The sequence below is a fragment of the Athene noctua genome, chromosome 4 (genome assembly GCF_965140245.1).
Source record: "Athene noctua chromosome 4, bAthNoc1.hap1.1, whole genome shotgun sequence".
Taxonomy (NCBI): domain Eukaryota; kingdom Metazoa; phylum Chordata; class Aves; order Strigiformes; family Strigidae; genus Athene; species Athene noctua.
In genome coordinates, this window is record NC_134040.1 from 7,429,909 (window position 1) to 7,455,135 (window position 25,227).

The 25,227-nt window shown below is 42.6% G+C and overlaps 1 protein-coding gene across 2 annotated transcripts in view; it reads left to right on the forward strand.

The window, feature by feature from the left end:
* Positions 1 to 25,227, forward strand: part of FGFRL1 (fibroblast growth factor receptor like 1) — a 179,535-nt gene that overhangs the window by 80,272 nt on the left and 74,036 nt on the right. For both annotated transcript variants that reach the window (XM_074904346.1, XM_074904345.1), the window contains exon 3: positions 7,925 to 8,197. In XM_074904346.1, the coding sequence (XP_074760447.1) occupies positions 7,925 to 8,197 (273 nt within the window). The remainder of the gene's footprint in view (positions 1 to 7,924; positions 8,198 to 25,227) is intronic.

Here is a 25,227-nt window from a genome sequence, read left to right on the forward strand (position 1 = left end):
CCCACTGGCAGCACTTAAGAAACAATAAATAATATCTTTTCTTCCACACTAGAAGAGAAACCTTCTAGCATATGAAGTCTGTTTTTTCAAAAGTAATTTGAAGTAATACTAACTCTCTTCTGTGTTTGCTACCTCAAAACCTAAGGGATAAAGTTACTATTTTTTGCTGCTGAAAAAATGTTCAGCAACACTTGAAATTGAATGTCACCCATGCACATTTAATTTAATAAGATGGTAATTTCATGTTAAATAAATACCAACTGATTATTGAAAACATATGCTCAAAGGATTTAAAAACCATGTAAGAGATACACATCTCATCTACTGTTGTTGAACTGCAATAAATCTATGCAATAATCAAGTGCCAATTGTTTAACATACAATAACTATTTTATTAAATCTCAGTGAAATGTGTATGCAGGGCACTTAATTAAATGGAACATATTCCCAAATATTTTTTTTTTCTTATTTTTGGAACATCTAGAGTAGAAAATTTACTGGCAGTCTTCACCCAAGGGGCTAGTTATTACTCATGTAAAAATATGGCAAGCACTTCTTGTGCTATCAATAAATATCCATTTCACCAGGAAAGCAGGTCCTACCACAGAGGTAGGGAAGAAAGAGAAAATATGGTACTTGCTTTAAAATGAATCCACAAAGCTGTTTTCTCCATCAGGTTGCTGGGGTCAGCTGTGCAGCCCAAGCCTAGAACTTGCTCCTGCAAACAGTCTGCTATTCCCAGAGCTAAGACTGACCAGTCATTGGGGATGGTCAGCAAATGCTTGCGGTGTTTTTGTGTTCCTCTCTAGGAGTCTTTGTTCTACAGAGATGCTGGGTTTTGGTTTGTTTTTGTTTTTGTTTTTTAATCTTTTGATTGGTTTTGATAAACATTGTTTTTATCTGTGGGTGCCTGTGTTTTCAAGCCAAGAAGGACCCATTAGCTCATCTAATCTGATCTCCTCATGTCACATACCAAAGCATTTGGCCCAGTTACCCCGATGCTGACCCCTACTTTATTTGGCTAATGCTTACCTTTTGGAAACGCAAACTGCTTTGTTTTGAAAATACGAAAAGATGTCAAATTCACCGGTCCTTTGAACTGCTTATTGCAATGGTATACATGGTCAAAAATTCATCTTTTAATCCATTTTTTCAGTTCTGCTCTCTATGTAATGTCTTCCCAATGTGCAGAGAGCCAAGAGTACCTCTCTTTCAGGAACACCTACTCATGTTAATTGAAAGTCTTGCCATTGTTGCTTTGTAAGCCCTTCCCTGTGTGACTTGCTCCTTGACAGGTGTTTGTACAGCCCCCAGCAGAGCGAGGCCTCTATCCATTGGTCCATCATTACAGCTTGAATGACAATATAAATAATGGTAATAAAGATGCGCAGAGAGTGTAAGTGTATAATCCTCATGTTGGTCTTGCAGAGAGGGTTAAACTCTTGTGGAAAGGGTTAAACTCCTACTGTAATCGGAAGCTGTCCATTCCAGCTTTCTAGCAATGGATACCCCAAGGTATTGCACTAAGGGTGCAAGGGTGCACCCTTGCACTAAGGACTATGGAGGATCAAGTTTTTCAGTGATGAGTGTGGTAAGGGCCAAATGTTGCCTCAAGTGTTGGTGTAAGAGATTGTGTTCACACCAAACAAGTGGTTTGGTTAGTGGCCGTTATCCAACTTCTTCATATCACTGTCATAATGAAAGATTTCTGTGCCTGGCTGTATTCTCCTCGTAGGACACACATCGTCTCTGGTACCCTAGTGCCTGATGTTAACTCCTTGCATGCACTGATGGGTTGTTTTGGTGCTTCATGGCAAATGACTTCGCTAATTTGCTAACACAGCACTTCAAAAGAAATCTTATCGTCATGGAAAGTGAATGTGTTCGGTATTAAATAATAAAATATACATAACCCATGGGGCTCTTAAAAATTATTTAACTTCTTTATAAACTTTACAATACAGTATGTGGATATTATAAATTACTTTCCATTCCAAGAAACTGTCCGGGCTGGTTGACCTTCCTTGGAATTTCCTCTTTGTAATTATGTTTAATGTGTTAATAAAGTTCACTTTGAACTGTATCATGGCAAATGGTCTCATAGGACATGGGTCAGTGCTGGTGTGTTCACCATATGTGAAGCTTGACGACAGCATGAAGTTTTGTTGAAGGAATAACAAGGCTAAGTGCAAACAATTGTAGAAGTAGTATCTCCTCCCCAGGTTAGCAGTAAAAGGGGTTCATGGAAAGTTAGGAATGTGGAGTGGGAAATCATTTAGCTTTCACTGCTAGGTGTTACTAAATTATAGTGCTAGGTTCGAGTCACTATCAAAACACCATATATCTACAGGGTTTTCACACAGAGCTATAAATCATGTTTACTACATGTATGAGTTGAACGAGTGCATGAACTTTGCAATGCAGTCCAGGAAAATATAATTACATGTGTGTGTGTTTTTGACTGTGAGAAATATGGACAGGAAGCTCCAGGCTATTCCACTGTTGTGTCTTAAATACACTTCTAGAAATTGTTTTTGCTGCTTCCCGGAAATAGCTATTTGCTAAAGCAAAGAGGCAGTCTTGGGTTTTTCATAACTCCTTTTGCCAAGAAGTGGCAACCACCCGCCCTTCCAAGGCACTGGGGGGGAGAGCAGGAATGCTTGTAAAGCAGTGTCAGCAGCAGAGCAGCAAGTGGGGCTTTTCTGTGGTATAGGATAGTGGATATAAATTGAAAATTGCCCAGCTGTTCAGTAAGACAGGTGTAGGATCTGTCTTTTATATAATGGAACAGAATGGAGATTCCAGTTGCTTGTATTCGTAAATGAGGCAAATAAATCTGCACACTTGTGTGCATGTATGTGCGCAGAAATATTTAAAACAAATGAGGTGATCACAGCATTTCCTTGTTAATGTTTGACTGGGCTTATATGATCTTGAACAGAAAACTTGGCATCTGGCTGGGATTGTTGGTTTTTCTCTGGGTGTACTTACATGTATTTGCAGATGGGGAAACTACAAGCAAGAAAATAACTTGGTGGAAAATGTAGGGTCTGGATTGTTTAAATTATATTTTAAGCCTGATTGCACCCTGGCCCTTGGAACTCCAGGCATGATCCCTTCTAGTAACTAAAATGGTTTGAATGTTATGGGGCAAAGTTATATTTAGTTTGTATTTGGAGAAAGAATAACAACCAGGCATGGGGGGAGGCAGCTGCATTCTCGTTACTTCTTCCCAAGTCACATCCACGGATGTCAAACCTCACCCTTCCCCCTCAGCCAAAATATTAAGAAATTATTCTCTCAAACTATTGGGTTGAGGACAGTGGGGACTGAAGAAAACCTGCCCCCGCTGGGTTTGTGTCAAGGTAGGGTCTAATTTATTGTAACAGCTCCTTCTATTTGCACAGGCTGTGAAGTCAGCTGCACTCTCCAGCGTGGTGTGGCTTGAAAGAGTGTTTCTCAGCAGTGCCCTGTGGCCATACAGAGCTGCCTTTGCCTAATGGGAAACTGCAAGAATGGAAGCAAGAAACAGTGGTTGTTTTTTCTCCCCACCATTCCCCCTCCCTTCCTGACTATAAAAATGTGTAAAAATCCGTGTCAGCAATTTTGATGCAATATCTACCTGGGGCCTTGCTTTTGGTCCCTTCTCCCATATCCTATGGCAAATGCTGCAGAAAGTAATCTCTGTCTTCAGGAACATCAGAGGTTGCAGGTTCTCACCGCTTACACGGGCTGATTTTTTTAAGAATCACTGCCTAATGGCTGTGAAATACCACTGGAGAATGGTATAGGGACACTTCCCCCAGGATTTACACCCAGGGTCAGAGAGCATTACTCTCTCCTGCTCTGTCTTGAAAGGATCCAGTCTGGAGCTTTGGCCTGTGGGTGCAGGCACAAAGCAATTCATGGGATCCCCCCCATAGCCAGAAAGATGGTATATATTGGCATTAAAACATTTGTGTTGGTAGATATATGAATTGAAAATTTTAGAAATCTGGGTTAACAAAATGATTTCAGGTTTCAAAATAATCCCTGGTCGCTACGCAGCTCTTGTGGTGTTGCCCTAATATATAACTCACAAACAAGGCAAGAGCAGCACTACAGCAAGCAGCCACAGGGTATTGCTCTCAAAATACGTTTCATCATTTCTGCTCACATACAGCAGAAAGCTGAAGTCTAGGATGGTTGAGATTGAGACACTGACTGCTTGAGGAGTAATTGCATCTGCTTTCTAATGCTGCATTAGAGCACAGGACAGAAGCTGGCAGTGGCAAGGGATGGGAAGTTGGCAGCAGCCAGGGTTCACCCTGGTTTTACCTCGCTGCCAGCTGTAGGTGAAGCAGCAGGTGATTTCCTGGGATTTTGCCCCTCTAAGAAGCTGTAGAAATGTACCCAGCCTGCAGGGCTGCAGGCTGTGTCCTGGGCTTTGCTCCTGCACCACCACACTCAGCCGTGAGAACACACGTGCTGCAGCCCCATGGGAGGAGCTGCCAAGGGACACCCCCAAATCAACACCTTGGGAGATCTGGCAGCTATTGGGCACTCTGCTCTCATGGGCACCGCTCTGACATGTTATGGGCCAGTTCTGCAACGTGGGGAGATCCCTTCAGTATCAGTGATGCACATGACAGATTGGTCAGCATCTTTTTACTATATCTTTTTGCTCTGTTTATATAGCAGAAGATGGAACTGCCATAGAGAAGTCCTGGAAATTAAACTCCAGGGGAACCTGAATGGTTCTGGGCAGCTTAATGTGTGGATTCAGAGGGGGAATACTTTTTTATCTGGATAGTGTGGAATTTCTGTACTGCACTGTGTGAGGCAGCTCTGTGTCAGCAGCACCAGCTGCTCAGGGGATGTTGCAGAAGGACCTTTTTGCAAAACACACTTCCCCCTCTCCACTGCCTCCCCTCCAAATACTGACAGTGCAGAGTGGCAGGATGTGCCAAAGTGTATCTTGACTTGAAAAGCATTAATCTGTCACTGTTGCAGTCTCAAGGCAGGGCTGTATTGATATATAGTGAAATAAGACCCACTGGATGCCTGTCCATTAGAAAGAGAGACAGAGATCCATGAGTCTATCAACATTTTATTATTGCTGTAGCCATCTACAGGAGGTCTAGCTATCATTGGCTTGTCAGGGCCTCTGAAGCCTCTGGTGTATGTGAAGGCACTGATTCCAGAGAGTACTGCTTGTGCAGAAAGGTATTAATGCAAAGATGATAGGTAATAAAATGGGAATATTTACAGCACCAAATGAACAGAAGCAAGGTTTAGCATCTTTGTCCTGGGGCTGTACCTTATTGAGAAGTGCAGGCAGCTGTATCTGGCAAAATTCACAGCAAGAAGCAGAGCGGGGGGAAATTTTTATCCCTCATCTCAAGAAAGTCAATGAAGGGGCTGCAGAGGACCGCGCTAGTGTTTTTCTTTTCAGGCAGAAAGGCTCTAAGAAACACACCCTTTTCTAAATGTCATAAAGGTCTACGAATAGATCCTGTGACAGAGAGCGATCCAACAATTCCTCAGAACGAAAGGTCAATCAAAGGAAAATGGCATTTAGGAGGACCAAGCTTACCGCTGACCCAAACATGTGACAGATCCAGAGGCAACTCTGGTGCCATCAGGAGAGCCTCTTGTGCAGCCTGCCCCAACGAGGCACATGACGTGATTGGGAAACTATCTGATTCCTCCACGTCTCAAAATTCATCAGGAGTCAACGTGAATGTCGGAAGGAAAGGGATTTTGAAGGAGCTACAGCAAGTTTCCAAGTTGGAAGGAGGGTGCTCTCTCTACACTGTCCCTGCTTGCCCTGCAGCAAACATTTTTCCCCAGCGCTAATTATAGATCTGTTTTTGCCATTAGAATATGCATGGTGTAGTATCCTGGCTCACAAGTAGACTGTAATGAAGCTACTTTTAAAGTTTGACTTGATTTGATGGGGCTTTAGGTCAGAAGAGACCTCTCCAAGGGCCAACCCAGAATTTCAGCAAGGCTGTGGACTTGTCTGGAAATTTCTGCTCCTTTACACTTAGTGAGACGCTGCATCATGTAGGAAATGTAGCAGGCTTTGGGGCTGAATCCTCACTTGGTGTTGATGAATTCTGCTTTATCAAAGCCAACACACACAACACCTCATGATGGGTGGATTTCCTCTCTAAAAAGTTCAACAACACGACTTGTGTCAGATCAGCTTTCAAAGGATCTTGGATTATCTCTTCATCCACAGAGCTGGTTGGAGGTCTCCCAAGGTGAAGAACATTAACAGTGTGGTTTGCAGTGCTTAGAAGGATCTGGATAGATAGGGTTTCTCATGGTGTTTTGCCAGTTCCCTTGGAGTATGGGAGGGCACCATCACCTCTGAGACACTGTCCCACAGGTATCTGCAGAAGGTATGCAGGGATGGGTGTGATCTTTGCTAGGGACTGACTTTTTCAGAATAAATGCTGTGAAGGTCAACACTTTGGGTCTTCAGCAGTTCATCAGAATCTGAGTGTGTCCACGATCCATTGGTTTAACCAGGCTCTTAGTTAAATTAATGAATGAGTTTCAATTTAGTTTGCGTCTTCTTTCTCAGTTGGAGCAGCACTTCTGTTCACCAGAAAAGCTGTGACATTCATGGGTGCAATTCAGCATGAGTAACTGCGACAGCAGCTCTGTAGTTGTTCATGAGCTGGCCTGTATGTACTGCCTTAGTCATGCTGGGGAAAACTCAGGCAGACATTGGAATAATAAGGATTAGTCATGAGGAAGTGCAAATATGAGCCGTGTAGTTTATCCCATGTGGGTCCAGTCCTGCAAAACACTAGTAACAGGAATAAAATATGAAGGAGCAGTTCCAAATCCCACAAACATCTTGTGGGTTTTGGGTGCAACTCAGCATCAGCAATCCTTAGCAAAACATTTTGCCCTTATGCAAGAGCAGGGCACTTATTATCACACCCATTAATAGACTATTCTGGGAAGAGCATTGCGGTTGTAGTTTGTGTGGAGAACTTGTGCAATTAATGAAAAGGCAGAAAAGGCAGATGCAGGAAAAAGACTCTGCTTCAACTTTTCAGAGCTTTGGGAAGAAATTCTGGTTTGATTTCAGCTATTCCCACTGTTGGAGTCTTTATCACTCCGTTTTTCTGAGTGTTGGCCTGTCCAAGTGCATCCTGTTATCCTATGGCAAACAGTGTGCGCACTCTGTGGCATTCCAGGGACACTGTTTGCATGAAATTATCAACTTTTACAAAGAACAGTTATTTGTCAGGCAGGTCAAACCAGATGAGTTGCTAAGGCAATTTATAAAAATATCCTCTTTTGGACTATTAGCAATGTTAACATGTCAGGTTATGCTGTATCTTCTGGTGAAGCACTACCCAATGAATGTTTTATGTCCAACAACTGCAGGTTTATGCGTCTCAGATAAAGCCCATCTGGTGACTATTAAAGGGAATTACTGTACATACAACATGAAAGGATTATAACATGGGGGGGGAGGTGGGCAGTGTTTCGTTTTAAGTACCAGTGCTGTTACTAATTTTGCCTTCAGGATAGGTGTTATGTTTAAAACAACTACAGCTGCTTTACCAAGTACAGCTGAAGAGTTTGTGTACTGGACTCCTCCTTGCTATAGGAAAATGGGGTGCTTTGGGAAAGCAAGGGAGACTCGGAACCAGACTTCCCTGGTGGGTAAGCGTGAGCTGCTGATGAACGCAAGGCTACAGCTTCCGGTCTTGCACAAGCCAGTATTTCTGTTGTTGTGTCCCTCTGTAATTGCCTGAATTTTTATTCTTGGTTGTAAGTGGGTTTTGGTAAGCACCTTTCACTATATCTCTGTGTAGCAGTCAACGTTATGGCCTGATTGATGACTTGTCTTTAAATCAGTGCTGTATCACCAACAAAAGCAATAACAGCTCTTCCCCTCTCTGTTCTTTCTTAGGCCCTCCAAGGATTGCCGATAAAGTGATTCACCGTCAGTCTGTGAGGCTAGGGAGGACCATCAAGCTCCTGTGCCCAGTGGAGGGTGACCCCCCACCTCTCACCATGTGGATGAAGGATGGACGCACTATCCACAGCGGCTGGACAAGGTTCCGAATCCTTCAGCAAGGGCTGAAAATTAAGGAGGTGGAAAGTGAAGATGCAGGAACCTACATTTGCAAAGCCACCAATGGCTTTGGCAGCACCAATGTGAACTACACCCTCATCGTGATTGGTGAGTAGAGCTGGGGGAAAGCCAGGCCTCATCTGCTTTGGGGAGAGAGGGCGAGCTGATTTCTGTGGAGCTGTCAGTGATTGCAGATTTGCTTTGTTAATCATTTACTGACCTCCACTCTTCAACTGGCCCTTTCCAGTGTTTGAGGGTTGCCAGAGCTAGCTATGTTGCTGCACATCTTCTGCTGCAGCCAGCTGCAGGCAGATAAGATTATGCAGTGCCAAAGGTTACAAATAAACAGAAATGATGCAATAGTCACTAAGGTCCAGATCACAATGAATTCCACACAGGAAAGGTTATGTGATAAGGAGAGGTCACGCTGATCTTTATGTTTACTGTTGAAACAGGATAGTTCTCAAAACAAATGTTAAGGCACCCATATAAAAACGCACAGCTGGAAGATCCATGTACTGAGCTTTTCCAAAGCATGATGTCTTCCAGAATAATAATATTTAGTTGAAACAAAACTCAGAGCTGGCATATGACCCAAGGATGCTCAGTTCCTGAGAAATCCCCTTGGTGGAGGCAGGATTGAAAAAGCTTCAGATGCCATCTTGGTGACCATGGGTTCACTGGCTGTGGTTTTGACCAGCTTCAGAGGGCTTACTTGGCCTGATGATGGGATTCTGGGGTCACCTGCTGGGCTGAGCATTCCTGAAGGCCCCTCAAGATGCTTCTCTGGGTAATCAGGGATTCCTCTGCTGTGGCTGCCACAGAAATATGCTCATTGATCCTTATCTGTGAGGAGCCAGATGAAAATCATCATGCTAGAGTGAGGTGAGGGCACAAAGGGGAGGGTTACAAAGCAAGGGGTGAGATTGGGTATCTTGCTCACCCTATTGCCTGATCAGCACCCCAAGTATCTTGTCTACAAAGTTCTGTTTCTTTCAGACAATGGAAGTGAGGACAGAGTTTAGGGCAGTTTCCAGCTGCCTACTGGTTGGCACTTGACCTGGTTTTGTTCTATTTCTTCTTCCTCCCCTTCACAGTAGGAGGGCTGCTGTGGACTCAGAGCATGTAGCAAACACTTGGTGCTGCTTGATGGAGAGGATTATCACCCGATAACAGGGTGATTCTTGGAGAACGCACTTTGCTGCAGAGGCAGTATGGAAAGAGACCAGAATGTAAATGTCTTAGGAAAGAGATGCTTAGGTGAGGGAAACCCCTTTGCGATATGGCTCCTGTAGCATCAGTGGCATAAAGCCGCAAAAACCATTTTATAGTCTACATAGTTTGCAAATTTGATTTTCCTTGTTCACCTCTTTCCTATCTATGTCCATCCAGCTTTCTTTGCTACACTGAGCAAAAAGGGTGAAGTGGAAATAGTCTGTAGTGTCATGACTGTATGAACTCCTTTTGGATGTGCCTTCCAGACTGTTTGGTGTGGAGAAAGGAAGGCTGCTTCAGTCCTGCTTGTGCTTTTGCACTATGTGGAGGTTGCCAAAGTCTTTGATCCTCTGTGTCATCCATTATCTTCTATAAAGCTCAGGGCCCAAGCCAGCTCCCGTTATTCCAAGGCAAAGAGGCATCAAGGCATCTGTGTGTCAAACAAGGTTCTGACTGTTCTTGGTAGCACAACAGAAACAAATGAAAGGGAAAATCCAGGAGACACAGGGTAAAAGTTGGACTAGAATTCAGGAAAGATTGAGGCAAAAACTCCAATTCAGTTGCTCAGGGAAATTGGATTATCAAATTTAATTGTGTAAAGAACAATAGTGTTCATTATATTTGGCTCTGAAAAACCCTGGGCACAAACATCAGTTATTTAGAGCCTCATTGGGCAGCTATGGAAGGAAATGGCAAGCTCCCACTGGCCTCTGTGGGTGTGAGATTGAGCCCTGTGCAAACAAATATCGATCACCAAGTGCCAAGAAAAGGGTAATTTTAAACTATGTGGCAGACATATGGGCTGAGTTATCATTCATCTCCATGCATCCTTGTTGTAATTCTGGTTAAAGCCAGTATTTTGCACCTTCCTTCCTTGTCTCACAGTGCATTGTTGTTGCTCAGACAATTTTTGATGGATTACTTCTGTCCCTCATCTCCAGTGGTACAGATGTGTTCATGTAACGTTTCAAACCAATTGCTTTTCACTAGAACAATTTCCCCTGAAAACAAATGTTCCCCTAGTGTCTTTCTTGCCATGGTCTGCAAGTAACCACAAGGTATCACTGACTTCTTCTTTCAAAGGACCCAAACATTTAATGTATTGGCCAGATGCTCACGTTTGTCTTGGTGAAAATGCTTTTGGTTGAGAGCAAATCAATCCTTTGTTGATTTTTGACAAGGAGGCAATGTTTTAAAACCAACTCCATGTCAGTTTTGAGGATGAAAATAAAATTGATGGAGCTGTTTTGTTTGTGCTTCACAAAGCACAAACTTCATTAGACAGAGTGGCTTTCTGAACCATATGGCCTCTCAATTCTCCCATTCCTTCAAAGGAGAAAAAGCCCTGTTATTCCAGCTTTACTGCTAACACCAAACACGTAAAACCACACAGGTGTCAGACATGGGCAAGGTGGTTAAGTTATTAAGTCTACAATAGCATTAAATGATTCATTAAATGTTGACACTTGAAAAAATAAAATTCATTTTGACATGAAAACGTTCTGGGGATTTATGCAGTAATACCTGGAATTGATACAGTAGCTTCTTGAGAGGTTTTGCTATATGCTTTTAACTGAGCTCTGCCATGCCACTGGCAAGTGAGGAACTGTCACCCCTGTGCTATATATTTGTACACTGCAATAGGGTAAGGTGAAAGTTTACCCAAGATCCTACAGAGAGCTGAGACTAAAATTCAGCAGCCTTGAACCTCCCATTAGAGCCTGCAAAGCCTGCATTAAGTGCTATGTAACTCTTATTAATCCTAACTCTTATTAGGCTCTGTATTCCATTATAGCATAGAGAACCAACAAAAACCTGTAACATTGTACAAAGGAATAAAAAGGGCAGTGGGTCCACCATCAGACATGGCAGAGGTGAGCTCCCTTGTCTACGTTACAGGTTGGTCTCTGTGAGATATTTGGTATAAACCTATTTGAATGTCATTTTGTGGCTTTCATGACAGATCTTGCTTGCAACCAGCCAGCTCAGTGCACAAGCAGAGCAAACTTTGGTCTGCCTCTACGCGTCTGGTAGACATACCTACATGTTGCCTGGCTGAAGAACTCAGTCTGCAAGTGTGGATGAGACAGATTACTGTGATTTTACAGATGATAACTAAGGCAAAGAGAGACCAGGTGATTAGTCCAAGACCACGTAAAATATGAGCTGTGGCTCAATGTTGAGTCTAAACCTCTTAAATCTCACCCTAACAGACTATTCCTCCTTCGTAACAGTTGCTAAATTCTTTTAATCCTAATTTAGCATCTTCCTGCTGCTATGTTGGAAAGGAGTCTTCTCTTATTCTAGGTTTTTGATCTTCCTTCTCAGACAAAGGTTTTGCCAACGCAGATGGTAGCAATTGATTTCTGCCCTGCTTATTTCCCCATCTTCTCAGACTGCACGGCCTGGATCCCAAAGATCCAAGGAATCCTGCTCTAATATACCCCTGCATGAAATGTAAGCCAGTGAAAGCAGATAACCAATGTAAGTCAAAACTACAGTTTCCTCTCCTAGCCAGCTTTAATAGTTTTTGTGGCTTACCACAAGATTTGAGATGCCAATTACACTGAAGACAGATTTACAAATGTTGGAAGAGGAACTTCTCTATAATCAGTATTAAATCATCATTGCAGTTATTAAGTACAATGGTTCCTTATTGTGGAGAATTAGCTGTAGCTCATTGAAATAAATGTGCTATACCTTCTCAAAAAGTTATTTGTACAAAGATGCCCATGAAAATCTTACCTGCAAGGTTTTTTCCCAACTGAATCAATTTAGAAGAACTGATTTTTCATCTACAGGTGTGAAAAGTAACCTTATTTTGGTTTTAGATATTTGGCTGAAACCTGCAGTTTCTTTACTGTAGAATAAAACTTCCTTGCCAGTGTGCCCTAAAAGGAAGCCTAAGGCCAAAGAGGAAGAAACAAAATGTTGACTAGCTACTCATTATTTGAAAACTGCCCACCTTGTGTGCTGAATGAAGGTACAATCACGCCCTCCCTCGGAAATCTTAGCCTAAATGGGTGAGATTTGCCTGATTTATAAATAACTGAAAACAAAGTCTTCTAACAAGGAACTGCTGGACAACCTCCACTAACATTCCCTTCTGCAATAATAAATAGTACCAGTTGTTGCAGAAATCTGGCCCTTTTCTGAAGGGAAAATTGTTGGTGAACAGCTGTAGGAAAGACTATTAGTAAATATTTATGCTGTAGCTTAATAACCTCTTTCACTGATTCACCATACAGAGGATTTTTCACTTGCAGAAGTGTTATGGGCCAAGTCCTGCAAGGTGTGCCAGCATTGCAACATGTGGGGCTATTGCTGCAGGTGCTGCCAGTAAATACTTCATCTTGCACCAGTTGCTCAACCAAGTGATGAAAGATCAAACTATCTCTATTTTTGCATCTGTATGCATATTTCTTATTACTTTCTGTAGCAAAGGAAAAGGAAGCAGCAACAAGAGTAGGGTTTGGGATTGTCTCTGCGCTGTAGACTTCTTGCTTCACTTGGAGTTTGTAAACTGCCAAAGACACATCTTGCTTGGATGCACCCCAGCACAGAAAAGATCAACGTTTAAGTCCAAGGAACAGCTGCTCCAGTGTTTCATTTTTTTGCCCTGTATCTCTGACTGCTACAATTGTTTTTTACTCTTCTCTGGGTTTATTTGGAGGAAGATTTTGGTGATGAATCCATCACCCAGTTCATACCCCCCCTGATGCCTGGCCCGCTGAGTGACCAAGCCACTTGGGCCCATTTGGGCTGTGGAGTAGTAAAATCTTGATGCAAAAAGCAGGAGGAAGAGTGCAGCTTGTTGTCCTAAACCCTGATGGGCTGTTCAGAAATTGAGCTACCTCTCATTTTCAAACAAATCAAATTTACTATTAAATGTCTACTGTCTGTCTGCTGCAATTGATTCCTTTGAGAATCCTCCCTGACATCAGATGATTTATCTTTAAAGTAGCTTTTTCCTGCTGAGCTAGCTGCTATTTTATGCTTTTTTTACAGCTTGTCCAAAGACAGCTCTCTTTGATAACAGGCATGTGTGAAAAATTTGCATTAAAATAACCTTTTTTTTTTTTGAGCAGTCAGCATAAGTATACTGAAAAAAAAATCACGGCAATGTCTGAATGGATATTTATTCTAATGTGCTTTTTTCTGCTCATAGTAGTAGAAAATACTGTGTGAAAAAAAGTCAAGTACAGTAAAATATGGTTTGCATTACAGTTCTCCAATGAAGTCATCCATCTGTGTCTCAGAACTCATTTATAGTGCAAAAGCTGAGAAAACATTTGTAGCCCAAAGTCAGGTGCCACCAGCCATCTTGGAAAAGCATGACAAATTCATTTATGTTTGGGTTTTGGCCTCTTAATAAACTCTGGGGACCGGAGAGAGATGTGCTCAGCAAGAAGATATGAATCAACATTGAGTCAGCAATGTGTACACCGAGGGGACTGCTAATGCTAAGCAAAAACTGAAATGAGTCAACAATTAAAAAAAAAAAGAAAAAAGAGTGCAGTATTTGAATTTGAGAACAAGATGGTGTAGCTTGTGCTGGTCATGGTATGGAGTTAGCAATCCGTCTTTAGCACGTTTACTTCAACATGAAGTGTGAAAGGCAGCCCGTCCAGCATGGGACCATTAACACAATCACAGGGCATATAATCATGACTAATGATGATTAGTCAGTTGTTATATGGAAATGAAGAATTCCTTGTGACAATAAACAGTAACAAAGTTCTCATATTTAATTTGTTAAGGCCCCAATCTGGCAGCTGGATCTACGTTGGTGGCCTCCTGTGCGTATGCAACGTGATTAACACCAGATGAGTATCTGGCCATAGTCACTGATGCTTAGTAATGGTTATGTTGCTAATTAAAGCTCAGATTGGTTTTGGCCTTTGGGAGCTGAGCCGAAAAGGGGAGCCTTAGTTTACGACTCCATGCCTAGCAATTGCACAAGGACTTCTTGTCAGCGTGTGTTGTGGTGTCACTGGGTCGCAGTAACTCCTCTGTGGAGATGGAGGTAGGGCTTCGGTTCATAGCAAGACATGTCTTAGTGGTGTTGCCAAGTGAGGGGGTCCTGCATGTCAACCTGTGGGAAGAGACTATCAATCTCTATGAACTGATCTCATTGACTAGAGGAGCCAGTTAATTGCTCGATGTATAAAATGTGCCTATTTTCATGTTTTGGTGCAAACTCATAGCTAAAAACTGTTCACTTGGAAATGAAGCTCCTTTTCCACTGGAGGTGACTCATCATTGACTAATGATGCCCTCACCAAAGCAAGGGCTCGTCCTTCTGAGTGTTTATTAGCATAGGCATAAAGAAACACACCCTGACCAAACTTGGTGTTGCTCAGGGACAGCACAAGCATGTTAGAAGAAATCTAGAAGCAATCAGGTATTCGTATCCCCTGAATTCCAGTGGTGCTTCATTTCCTTCTCATTCGGGGAATCCTGCCAACAAACTCCCTGTCCCTATACACAGCATGTTGATTCCTGGGAATTATCCACTGTCCTGGAAGAGGAAAGAAGGAGAAAGAAATACTTCAAAATAAAAAGGTGACTATTCCTGGATTGCTGCAGAAAAACAATTTCACTAGTTTTAGTCATTTTGATGATTGCTACCCTAGATTGATGTCACAACAGCTCATAATAATTTGTTCTTGAAAAGCTCTTTCTCCATAAAAAGGTGATGATGTGAGTGCCAGTATTAGCTGTAATGATCCTAAAAATGACTGATCAAAAGTGTAGCACCAAGTGATTTGACTGATGGCTCTTGGTAAATGGGTGTAAAAGGCTGGAAAATATCACAACCAGGCAGCAGTCTTGTTTCTTCCAAGTCCAGATCTATAATGTAACTCAGTGCTAATGCTGTATAATGTCCACAGTTTTTACAAGATCTTTGTTAGGTTTTATTAGTTTCATTTGATTTTATAACAAACTTTACAGTATGCTTATCAATACATCATGTTCTGGCTAACAAAAGCCTCACTGTTTTGGGTAGATTTCTTTTTCCCCTTCGTGAAGCTGTAACATAGAAGCCAAGTTAAGAAGGTGACAACACCTGTTCACAATTTAAAGGAAATGAAAAGATTTTTTTCCATGGATGTAAGCATGAAATTCATACATATATGTATGGATATATAATTTCCCTCCATACTCCATCCTGTGGTAGACTGTGGCAAACCAGAGCTGCAGTCAGTGTAAATTCGAGGCATGCAGGACATATGGATGCATTTAGCCCACAATCCTTTGCAGATGCTTTGGAGTGTGTAGCTGCTGCTACACCCATGCAAATAGCAAACTGCAGCTCTGTTTGCTGCACCAATATTGTTTGGGAATGAAAGCAATACACAATACCAGGCAGGCTGACGTTAAAAGTGTGTTTGATCTGAACAATTTATGGCTTCCTTCTGTTAAATGATATTAATAGAATTAGCCTCTGATCCCAGTGAGTTTGTGGTGTACATGGTGGGTTTTTCTCGTCAGTATGTCTGAGACTAAAAACATCTTTTGCCTCTGACTTTATTCATCAGAGTTGTCTTTCTTACAATCCTCCATACAGCTAATGGGCAGAATTTCAGTCCGTGTTGACAGAGCAATGCTGATGTGCACAGCTGCTGGTTTATCCACATCCATGGATCTATAATGCTTAGGAATAGCTTCATTTGTGAGTAAAGCTAGTCCCTGGTCCAAGCAGGTGATATGTATGTCTATGGAAAGCAGACATGCAGGCAGTGATCTAGATTGCCAGTCAAGGTCTGCTGTGACTGCAGGATAGTAGTTAAGTCTTTTAATTAATAGTGCCCCAAGTAATGAGAAGGATCACGCTAATTCTAGACCTGGTCATTAGCGGTTTTGAGATATTTGCCATCTTGCCAACCATCCAAGATGACCATCTTCCCCAAGTAGGAGGATCTTTCTGTTAACTTTCCTACAACTACTACTATCCTCCCCTTTTCCTGACAGCATTTCCTTGGCACCTGTGCTCCATCCCTCTTCTTGCCAAAGGTGTGAAGTGAAGGACTTAGCATGGCCTCACGGAACTCAGTGGACCACTGAAGCTGGGTTGAGCTTCATGGGCACAGTGTCTCCAGGAGATCTCTCCCAGAGAGCACTCTGCCCATTCACTAGTGCCATCATACAGCTCTGCTGTCCTCAATTTGCCCAGTACATACCACTGATAGTGCTTTTTGGCCAAATTTTAGTCCCTTTGATATCAGTTAACTCAGAAATGCACAGAAGGCACACTATTAAATTAAGGCACTGTGTATAATATTTATTGTAGAAAGAACAGCACCAGGTTGGGCTAGTTTACAAGGTGTAGCTTGAATGTTGATTTTGGAGACTACTTCTTTATGTGTAAATGCACATACACGCCATCGATTGTTCACGTGCTGCTTCTTGATCCGTACATGTAGGTATGTTGCCGGTTAAAATGTATGGTTGTTGAGGACGTGTATTTTTACATTCCTGTAGGGTCTGGTTCTCTACCTTTCCTGTGCTGTCTTTGGCACCCACATTAAGAAAAAGATGAAGAAAAAGAAGAAAAAAAAACGCAGCAAAACTGCTGGCAATTAGTGTATAAACATATTTTTAAATCCAATTTATTTTTGTTTGATGAGAGAAAGAACATATTCTGTGTTGTGCTTGATGAATAATATCATTGTGCTAGAATGCTTTGATTCTTCTTACTTTGTAATAATGTGGGTTTCCTAGTCAGAAGACCTGAGTGTTTACATTATACACTTTTGGCAATAAATTTGGAAAAGAAGAGAAAAAAAGCACTAATCCCAGGAGTTCTGAAACCTACACTCCTTCTTAAATGTACCCTGTTAAAGACATTAAGTCCCTTGCAAACATCCATCTATCAGCAGTTGAGAGTTTGTAAAAGGCGTACTTTGTTCTGAACTCCCTGCCCTACTGATTATGCACAGTTCTTTTATTTTGTGAATAGGATGACGACCCCTTAGCCTGGTAATGATGACAGATTTATGTATTTTAACACCCAGACGCTGCTGTATTTGTTAAGGGCTGCCAGACTCCAGCAGTGCTGCAACCGTAGTTTATTTTCATTGTCAGTTTGTGCTGCTTTTTAAGGTGTTCTGTAGCCACTGGAAGCAGCGCTGCTGCTGCTCTCAGAGGTTGAGATGTCAGGATGTTAAGAGCATAAGCCACCATCCTTGGACTGTTTCCACTCATAAAATGTCAGTTTTACTCTGGTCGCAATGACGCGGTGGAACCTGCTCCTTGCACTGAAGCCAAGGAAAAGAGGGGAGAAATAAAACCCCTTCGAGCAGTAAAAGGAATCAGATAACATAGAATTTATCCTTCAACTTTCTACTCCTATGATGTATTTTGCAGTTCTCAAGTTAATGTTTTAAAGAGAACCTTCTCTTAATGTACAGTAAAAGCGAAGAACATAAACATACCTCGCAAGCTTAGCTGTTAAAGCACTGTATGGGTCAACACATCTGTCCTCTACGCGATGCATCTGTCTGTGATTTCTTTGGGGTTGTTCTAAATTACTGCAAGTGGCAGAACAATAGAGAGACAAACAGTAAGAACAATGCTGTTGTTTAATAACAAGCTAAATTATTAACAGGCCTGTACAGAAAATATTTCATGTAAATTAAAAGGAAGCAAATTATTTTATTTTCCATTGCACTGATCCAGTGCAACAAAGACAGTTGTTGTCTTTCTTCTTTTCTTTCATCTTGCTACAGATATGTTTGTTCCTCTGCGTGTATATAATTTTCTTACAGACACACTACAAAGGTTATAGGGCAAAAAATGCAGAATATGGATGGTTTTCTGATCTCTTCATGCCAACCAAACCACTAAATCTGAGTTTGTCACACAGTCCAAATGATGCATAGGACTTTTATTATCTTCGTTTTCCTTTTTTTTTTTTAAACTTCCAATTCTTTGTTTCCCTGAAAAATGTTGTCCAGTCAGTTGAACTATTGAGTTGAGTCTATCTTCTGCTTGATTGTCAACAAAGGGCTTTGAAATATTTGGGATTGAATCCTTCATCGTGAAACTATTTTGATTTGGAAAAAGCATCACCACCAAATTCTTTGTTGAGTTTTCTTTGGTCCAATATTAGATGTTTCTCTTCTTAAAGAGAAGCCATGTGAGTTGGCATGTTGGTTTACTGGGTTTTTTTTCAAGCTGTAATAAATTATGGTGACCTTTCCTCTGAAGTAAACAAAGGTCATCATCTCAACTTCATTGAATGTACAGCCAACAAGAGAGAGAAGAGCTGGTGACAGTCCTCCTCGTTCACTGGCAGGGAATTTGGGAAGGGAGTTGGATCCACTTCAGATGCAGGCTGGGATTCCCAGACCTGCCTGCTGCTCTCTCCAGAGTAATCCCAGGAATCTTGTGGAGGAGAGGGATGGCGTCTCCCCAATCCCCAGCACAGCCCCATGTTTGTGCTCTGTTTGCAGCGTCTCCTGACAACTGCAAGCCCACTGCAGCTTCTCCTGGTAGCCCTTGCGTGTGCTTTGGCAGGAAAAACTCCAACCCAGGAGAAAGTTGTGGGAATTCAACATCAAGAGGGTTGTTTAAGCCAAGCTCATTTGTCATCTTCTTTGGTTTGAGTGTGGTTTTGTTAATCGCTTTGCTTCAAGGAGGCTTGGAAGATGCAGCAGCCTTCAGTTGTGGGAAGTGCATAATATTGAGGGTGAATTTTGAGAAGCTGGTCTATGCCTTTGGCTTGAAATGCAAGCAAGGTGCTAGGCATGCTCCTCCTGTCCTGACAGACATGCTCCTGAGATGCAAGCCATTTCCTCTCATGTTGATGGATTTGATTGGCTTCGTCTAAAGGGACTCCGTTATACCCTTTCCTCTGGGATGGTTTTCAGAGCTGCTGGGGAGGTGTCCAAGAAGCTGTAATCACAGCCATTGTAAAAATGTGTCTATGTGACCTACAAAATAAAGAGGCTGTTCTATGGGTGCTCCATCCTTGGGTAATTGGGGAGAGTTTTGTGGTGGTGCCTTGAAACCTTGCCATGATAAACAGACAAAAGGGCAACAGCTTACAGGGGTAGATTGGTGGAATTGCATCAGAAAGGAATTTGGCCACCTGACATCCTCAGTACTGTCAGTGGTCATATGTATCTCTGATCCCTTTGCCAGGAATGATTTGAATTTTACCCTTGTTCTAGGCAAAACCTGCGTCATGGATTAAATTGGTAAATAAACATAAATTAAAATATATTAATTTAATATAATATATTAAAATATATTATCTTATATAAAATAAAACATAAACTGTTAAACCTTAAGTACAGAATTTACGCCATATATGTTGTTATTGCTATTTGTTTGACCCATGTTAGCTTTTCTTGGAATTTTTGGCCCTTGTTGTGTTCAAAGCTACACTCTTAACAGGAGGACAGGTTGCACACCATGCAACTTGCTCACAAGTGACATTTTTGCCACCTTTCATCATTTTCAGCAAGGAAGGAAATATTGTAGATCCTGTGACAGCATCTCTGTTCCTCCAAGGCCATGTTGGCATGTCCTGAACTGGGAACTCTTTAAAAGTTTTGCTAGAACTTCCCCACCTGGTATTTAGAAAAAGCACTCTTCTGTGTTTGGAGCCAAATCTATTAATCTTTGCTCATATGTTAAGGACCTGAAACGCTGGGGTTTGAACCCCAAGCCCCAAATTAAGGTTGACATATGGGTGATTCCCACAGCCCTTCCCAAAGGGGGGGTGAGTTTCCCTTTAGGCTTCCCTCCAGGGTGCTGCAGCCTTGCAGACGGAGCCATTGGGTAAAGGAGCCCCAGGTGTCCTGCAGTGAGTAACCCAAGGTCAGGTGTCCCCCTGAGGGATAAAAGCTGGGACCCCTTGCAGGCAGGGGCAGTGTCTGTCTGTGAGGGGGATGCCCTGTGCAGAGTTCCCTGTTGGGGAAGGACCTCCTGACTCCCTGGGACTGGGCTCTGCTCAGGTCTGGCTTTTGTAGATGTGGGCTGTGTAGAGATTCAGTATGTGCCTTCCTTGGTCTTATGTGTTTGGCTTGTTGACCTGGTTGTCTCCCATCCCTTCTATGGGAGACTGCATTTCACCATTTATTGGTGAATTGTTGGTCATGCGTTATTGTTGTTGGGGTCAGTGGGATTGATGTCAGTTATGTATAATCTGACTTGTTTGTACCCCCAGCGCTCACCCATGTACTGACCCTTTTGTATCAAATACAATTTGTTTATTGGTTCATCTTTATGCTGGCTGTGTCCCTTATGCTAGGCCTGATAATTGGCAAAACAGGACCAGAGAAATAGTTTCAGACATGGGGAATAAAAGCCAACAAGTTGCCTGCATGTTGTTCTTTTTATTTCTGATGCAGACTTTTCGACGATATTTTATTGCTTTTCTTATTGACAGCTACCTCCTTGGAGTCCCGTACCAGCTATTTTGACACTTAGCACAGGAAGACTGTTTGCTGTGGGGAAATAACCAGTTTGCTTATCCCCTTACAGAGTTCCTAAAATCACAGAATGGTCTGAGTTGGAAGAGACCTTAAAGATCATCTAGTTCCAACCCCCCTGCCACAGGCAGGGACACCTTCCACCAGACCAGGTTGCCCAAAGCCCCGTCCAACCTGGCCTTGAGCACTGCCAGGGAGGGGGCAGCCACAGGTTCTCTGGGCAACTTGTGCCAGGGCCTCACCACCCTCACAGGGAAGAATTTTTTCCTTACATCGATTCTAAATCTACCCTCTTTCATTTTAAAGCCATTACCCCTCATCCTATTGCTTCATACCCTTATAAAAAGTCCCTCTCCATGTTTCCTGTAGCCCCCTTTAAGTACTGGAAGGCTGCTATAAGGTTTCCCTGATGCCTTTTCTTCAGGGTAAACACCCCCAACTCTCTCCACCTGTCTTCATAAGGGAGGTGCTCCATTGCTCTGATCATCTTTGTGGCCTCTGGACCCACTCAAGCAGGTCCACGTTCTTATGTTGCAGGCCCTGAGTTCTGACCTGCTTTTTTATTTCAGACATGGCACAACAGCGGGTGCCACCTCATTCCTGCAGGATGCACAGTGATGATTTAACTTAATGGGATGGCATTGCTTTTGTACCTTGCTTAGATATGGTTCCATGGACTTGGAAGGTATTTTCAAGCCTGCTCACTTCATCCTGCCTATTTTGGGGGATTTGTTATTGTAATACAGTGGGATTTCTTCTCCAGCCTCAAACGCTAAACATGGCTAAGTTGAGATGATACAGCCAGTTCCTTGTGGATACTTTGGTCTTTCTTCAGTGTAAAGTGATGGGTGGATTCTTAGCCACTGCTTTTCTCAAGCCTGTCTTCAAATATGGCATGATTTAGGTCACAAGTGAAATACTTTTCACATTCTTAGTGAAGGAAGAAGTGGACCCCACTTCGAAGTTTGTAACGTTAAAGGAGGAGGGTAAACTGAACTTAGAGCATTTTATCTCTGGGGCCATCAAAGATGGAAGATAAAGGGGAGTTTTTCAAAAGCAGTCAGTCGAGGCTGAGTCAACCCCTTTTTTTAAGAATTCCCATGAACTTCCATGGGATGAGTATCGCCAATGCTGAAAGCTTTTGAAACCTTACCTAACCATCCAGTGACACCTTTTGAAAAATGTGTGTACTAAGCATACATTCCTGGGAAAATGTGTAGGGTTCACATGTGTTGAGTACTGAGATGCTTTCTCAGAAGCAGGTGTTTTGAAAGGAAATTGAGAAAATGGGTTTCTAAAGCAATTTTAATGAGCTGTAGTGTCTGCCCTAGTCAGTAGGGACATAGTACTTAAGTTGGAGCTATTTTTTAACATAGTTTTCTCTCCTGTAAGCAGGGCCTGACTGTTGGCTGTTGCAATAAGCAATCCCTCTAACACCAATCCAACCCATTCAGCTGTTATGTGAAGTCACGCTGAGTGCCAAACAATTGTAAGGTTTGCTAGTGTCTAACTGAGCTTGTACGATGCTTTGGGATTCAGAATCTGAAAAGACATTTCTGTACCACCTCTGGATATGAGCTGTAACTGCTGTAACAGTTAAATACAGATTAATAAGAACATTGAAGCTAGGGCTTGTGACAGTCCCAAGGTTGCAGTAATAATTTTTTTCTTCTTCTGCTTTAAGAAAATTCCAGGCTGGAATAGCAGGAACACTGTCGCTGGATGTTTTCCATGCATGCCGTCGCCATTGGCCGTGGTGGGAAATCGGTGGAGTTACTCAGAAGGAATGTATGTGAATGATGAGTGGAGTGCTCTGCCCATGTTGCAGGGCAGCATCCCAATACCTCCCCTTGTTAGCTTTATGACTGCTAAAATTCACTGGACTCATCTGAAGGGAATACCTCTTCTTGAAATTCTATAGGGAGGAAATGAAGGAGAGAAGGAACAAAAGGAGAAAAACATCAGGGGAGGGATTTTAAAAAAACCCTTTTCTTCCTTTTGCATTGCAGACACGTTAAGTACTTAGTATTTTAAGAGCATCTTCTTACTTAGAAAAGCTGGCAAAGATAAGATTCAGTATGAGTCTGCCAGATTGATTTACAAATCAGCCTTACGAACTCCTGCTGCTTAAACATACCAGAATGCGACAATTAAAGCCAACATCTGGAATTCATTGGTGGAGCTGATCCTAGATAAACATTAAATGAATGTCCATTTCCTTAGCATTGGATTTCCTCTGGCTACCACAGCTTAAGTAGTGTCATCCTATCAGATGGAGTTGATGATGATTGCAGAGCAAATGTCAAAGTCAGAGCCAGATCTATTTGTTCCATCTTTTAGCACTGAAACTAGGACTAAAGCTGGGCTGAAGAGACACCCACTGTTTTTTCCACTAGACTGTGGGCATCGGTTCCTCATCTCACTAACCTGGGCTAAGATGATTGTCTGATTCCCTTTTGCTTCTGTGAAGATTCCATACTTCAGATTAGTTACATTTATCTCACTTGAGGAACTTTGTCTCAATAGAGTATCTCCTCTCTCTTTTTCCCCCAAACCTGTCAAGGTTACTGCAGTCTCCCTCCTTTCTCCAAATCCAGGGAGGGTTCTGTTCATTAATTTGTTAGAAACAGAGAAAATCAGCTAATGAATTTGGAACTAAGTCCTAAGTTACATAAGTGGAAGCCAGTCACAACAAATATGTCTGTCTTCCTTTGCAAAAGTTCTCTTCCCTGAGTCATGGCTGGAGAGTGGTCAGTGCTGTCCATGTTCATGGTGGGTGAGGTGGAAAGCCCTGGGGAATATTTTTTTCTCAGGTCCAAGAAAAGATTGCTTACCCTGGCAAGAATCACACTTCTTTGTGCAATCCAGCGTAACTGTCATCATTGGGGCAGTAAAAGCACCTTTTGGCTTTCACTTGTGCTCGTGTTACCTTATAGTCTCTGACCTCCTCGGTCACTGGAGGAGCAAAAAATGTGATGGTCCCTAGGTGATTTTATTTGCACAACCATTGTGTCCCACCTTCTGAAGCTGCTCCGTCCTGGGTCACTGAAATGAAGATGAGGAGAGGTGTTTCGATGTGGGCAGGCACTCTGGATGCAAACAACCTGAGGGGGAAAAAAGGTCCCTTTCTTGGAAAACCATAACTGCTTTTAGAAGTGGAGCCTTCCACTAAGGCATATGAAAACACATTGGCTCAGGTCTGCGCTTAGAACGTCATTCTTGCCTCTGATCTCAAGGAAACTGGATGGGGTTTGGGGTCTTGAGGAACTTTCTGAGAATCCAGAACTAATGTTGAAGTGTCTGGTTTCACCTGTCTGAGGCATGAGGGTTTGCCTGCAAGCAAACAAACGCGGATTTTGCAGAGAGCTCTTTGAAGCAGTCACTTTCTGCTCTGTACCATGCAGGAGCTATACTGAAAGAAATAAACTTATTGCTGGTGAAAGGGTCCTTCTTCCAACCTTGACGTGATCTTTGAAATCTATGCTATGTCTCCAGGTCACTTCTGCTGGATTTCTCTTCTGTAGCTCCTAGCTTCTGCTCAGAACATGGTCTTTCTCTCCCTTGGGACCCCAGTATAGAGCTTTCTCCCACTTTCACCAATCTGACAATCAAAATGTCCTCCTTTCCACCTCTTGCCTAATCATTCAGCTTTATAAAACCATTAGCTCCGTACCTTGGTTTCTTTGGGGAAAGTTGCATGAATATTTTCCTTCCCTTCCCTCCTGTGCTTTCACACGCTGCTTCCCCCCCAACTTTGTGGAAAAGCTGAATCCGTATGGATCTTCTCGGCTCAGGATGTAGCTCCTGGGAGGCAGCCAGGTGGCTTTTGGGAAGCGTTTGGGTTTCAAATCTCTTGTTCCCTGTTCAGCAAGCAGCAACAGAGCCATGAGGGCTATGCTTGACATACCTCAGAGCGCTCAGTGACACAGCAATCGCTCAAGGGCCAGTGTGTTTCAGAAACAGAGCACAGATATGTTCCCCAAGTCACCCTCCTGAATCATCAGGACTTTCTACACAGAGCAGGCGCCTTCTCTCATTTAAACGCCCCCGGCCCAGCTTAGCTGGAGGTCACTGGTGACCCCACGCACAGTGCAGAGCAGGCTCAGCACAGCGATGCAGAGGAGCTGCGAGTGAGACCCATGTGGCCCTTGTGCTTTGCATTCTAATAGTATAGAGTTGCTTGCTCAGGGTAGGCTCGAAGAGGCAGAAGCATTTTTCTTGCTGGTTGGCCCTTTTTTCCTTGTGGCTCTACGAATGTCAATCTGCAAGTTGAAAAGGTAGCATGAAAGAGCTTCACAGAGAGGAAAGATTCAGGTAAGTTTACAGTTATGTTATTTTGATTTGCTTGTGACTTCTGTCTGGTGGGTTTTCCAAAGCAGCTGATAAATATTTTTCTCCCTGTTATGGTGCCGTCAGTAGCCTGAAGTCCCATTTTCCTCCTATGGAAGATAGACCTTTGGGGTCTATAAAATTTATGCA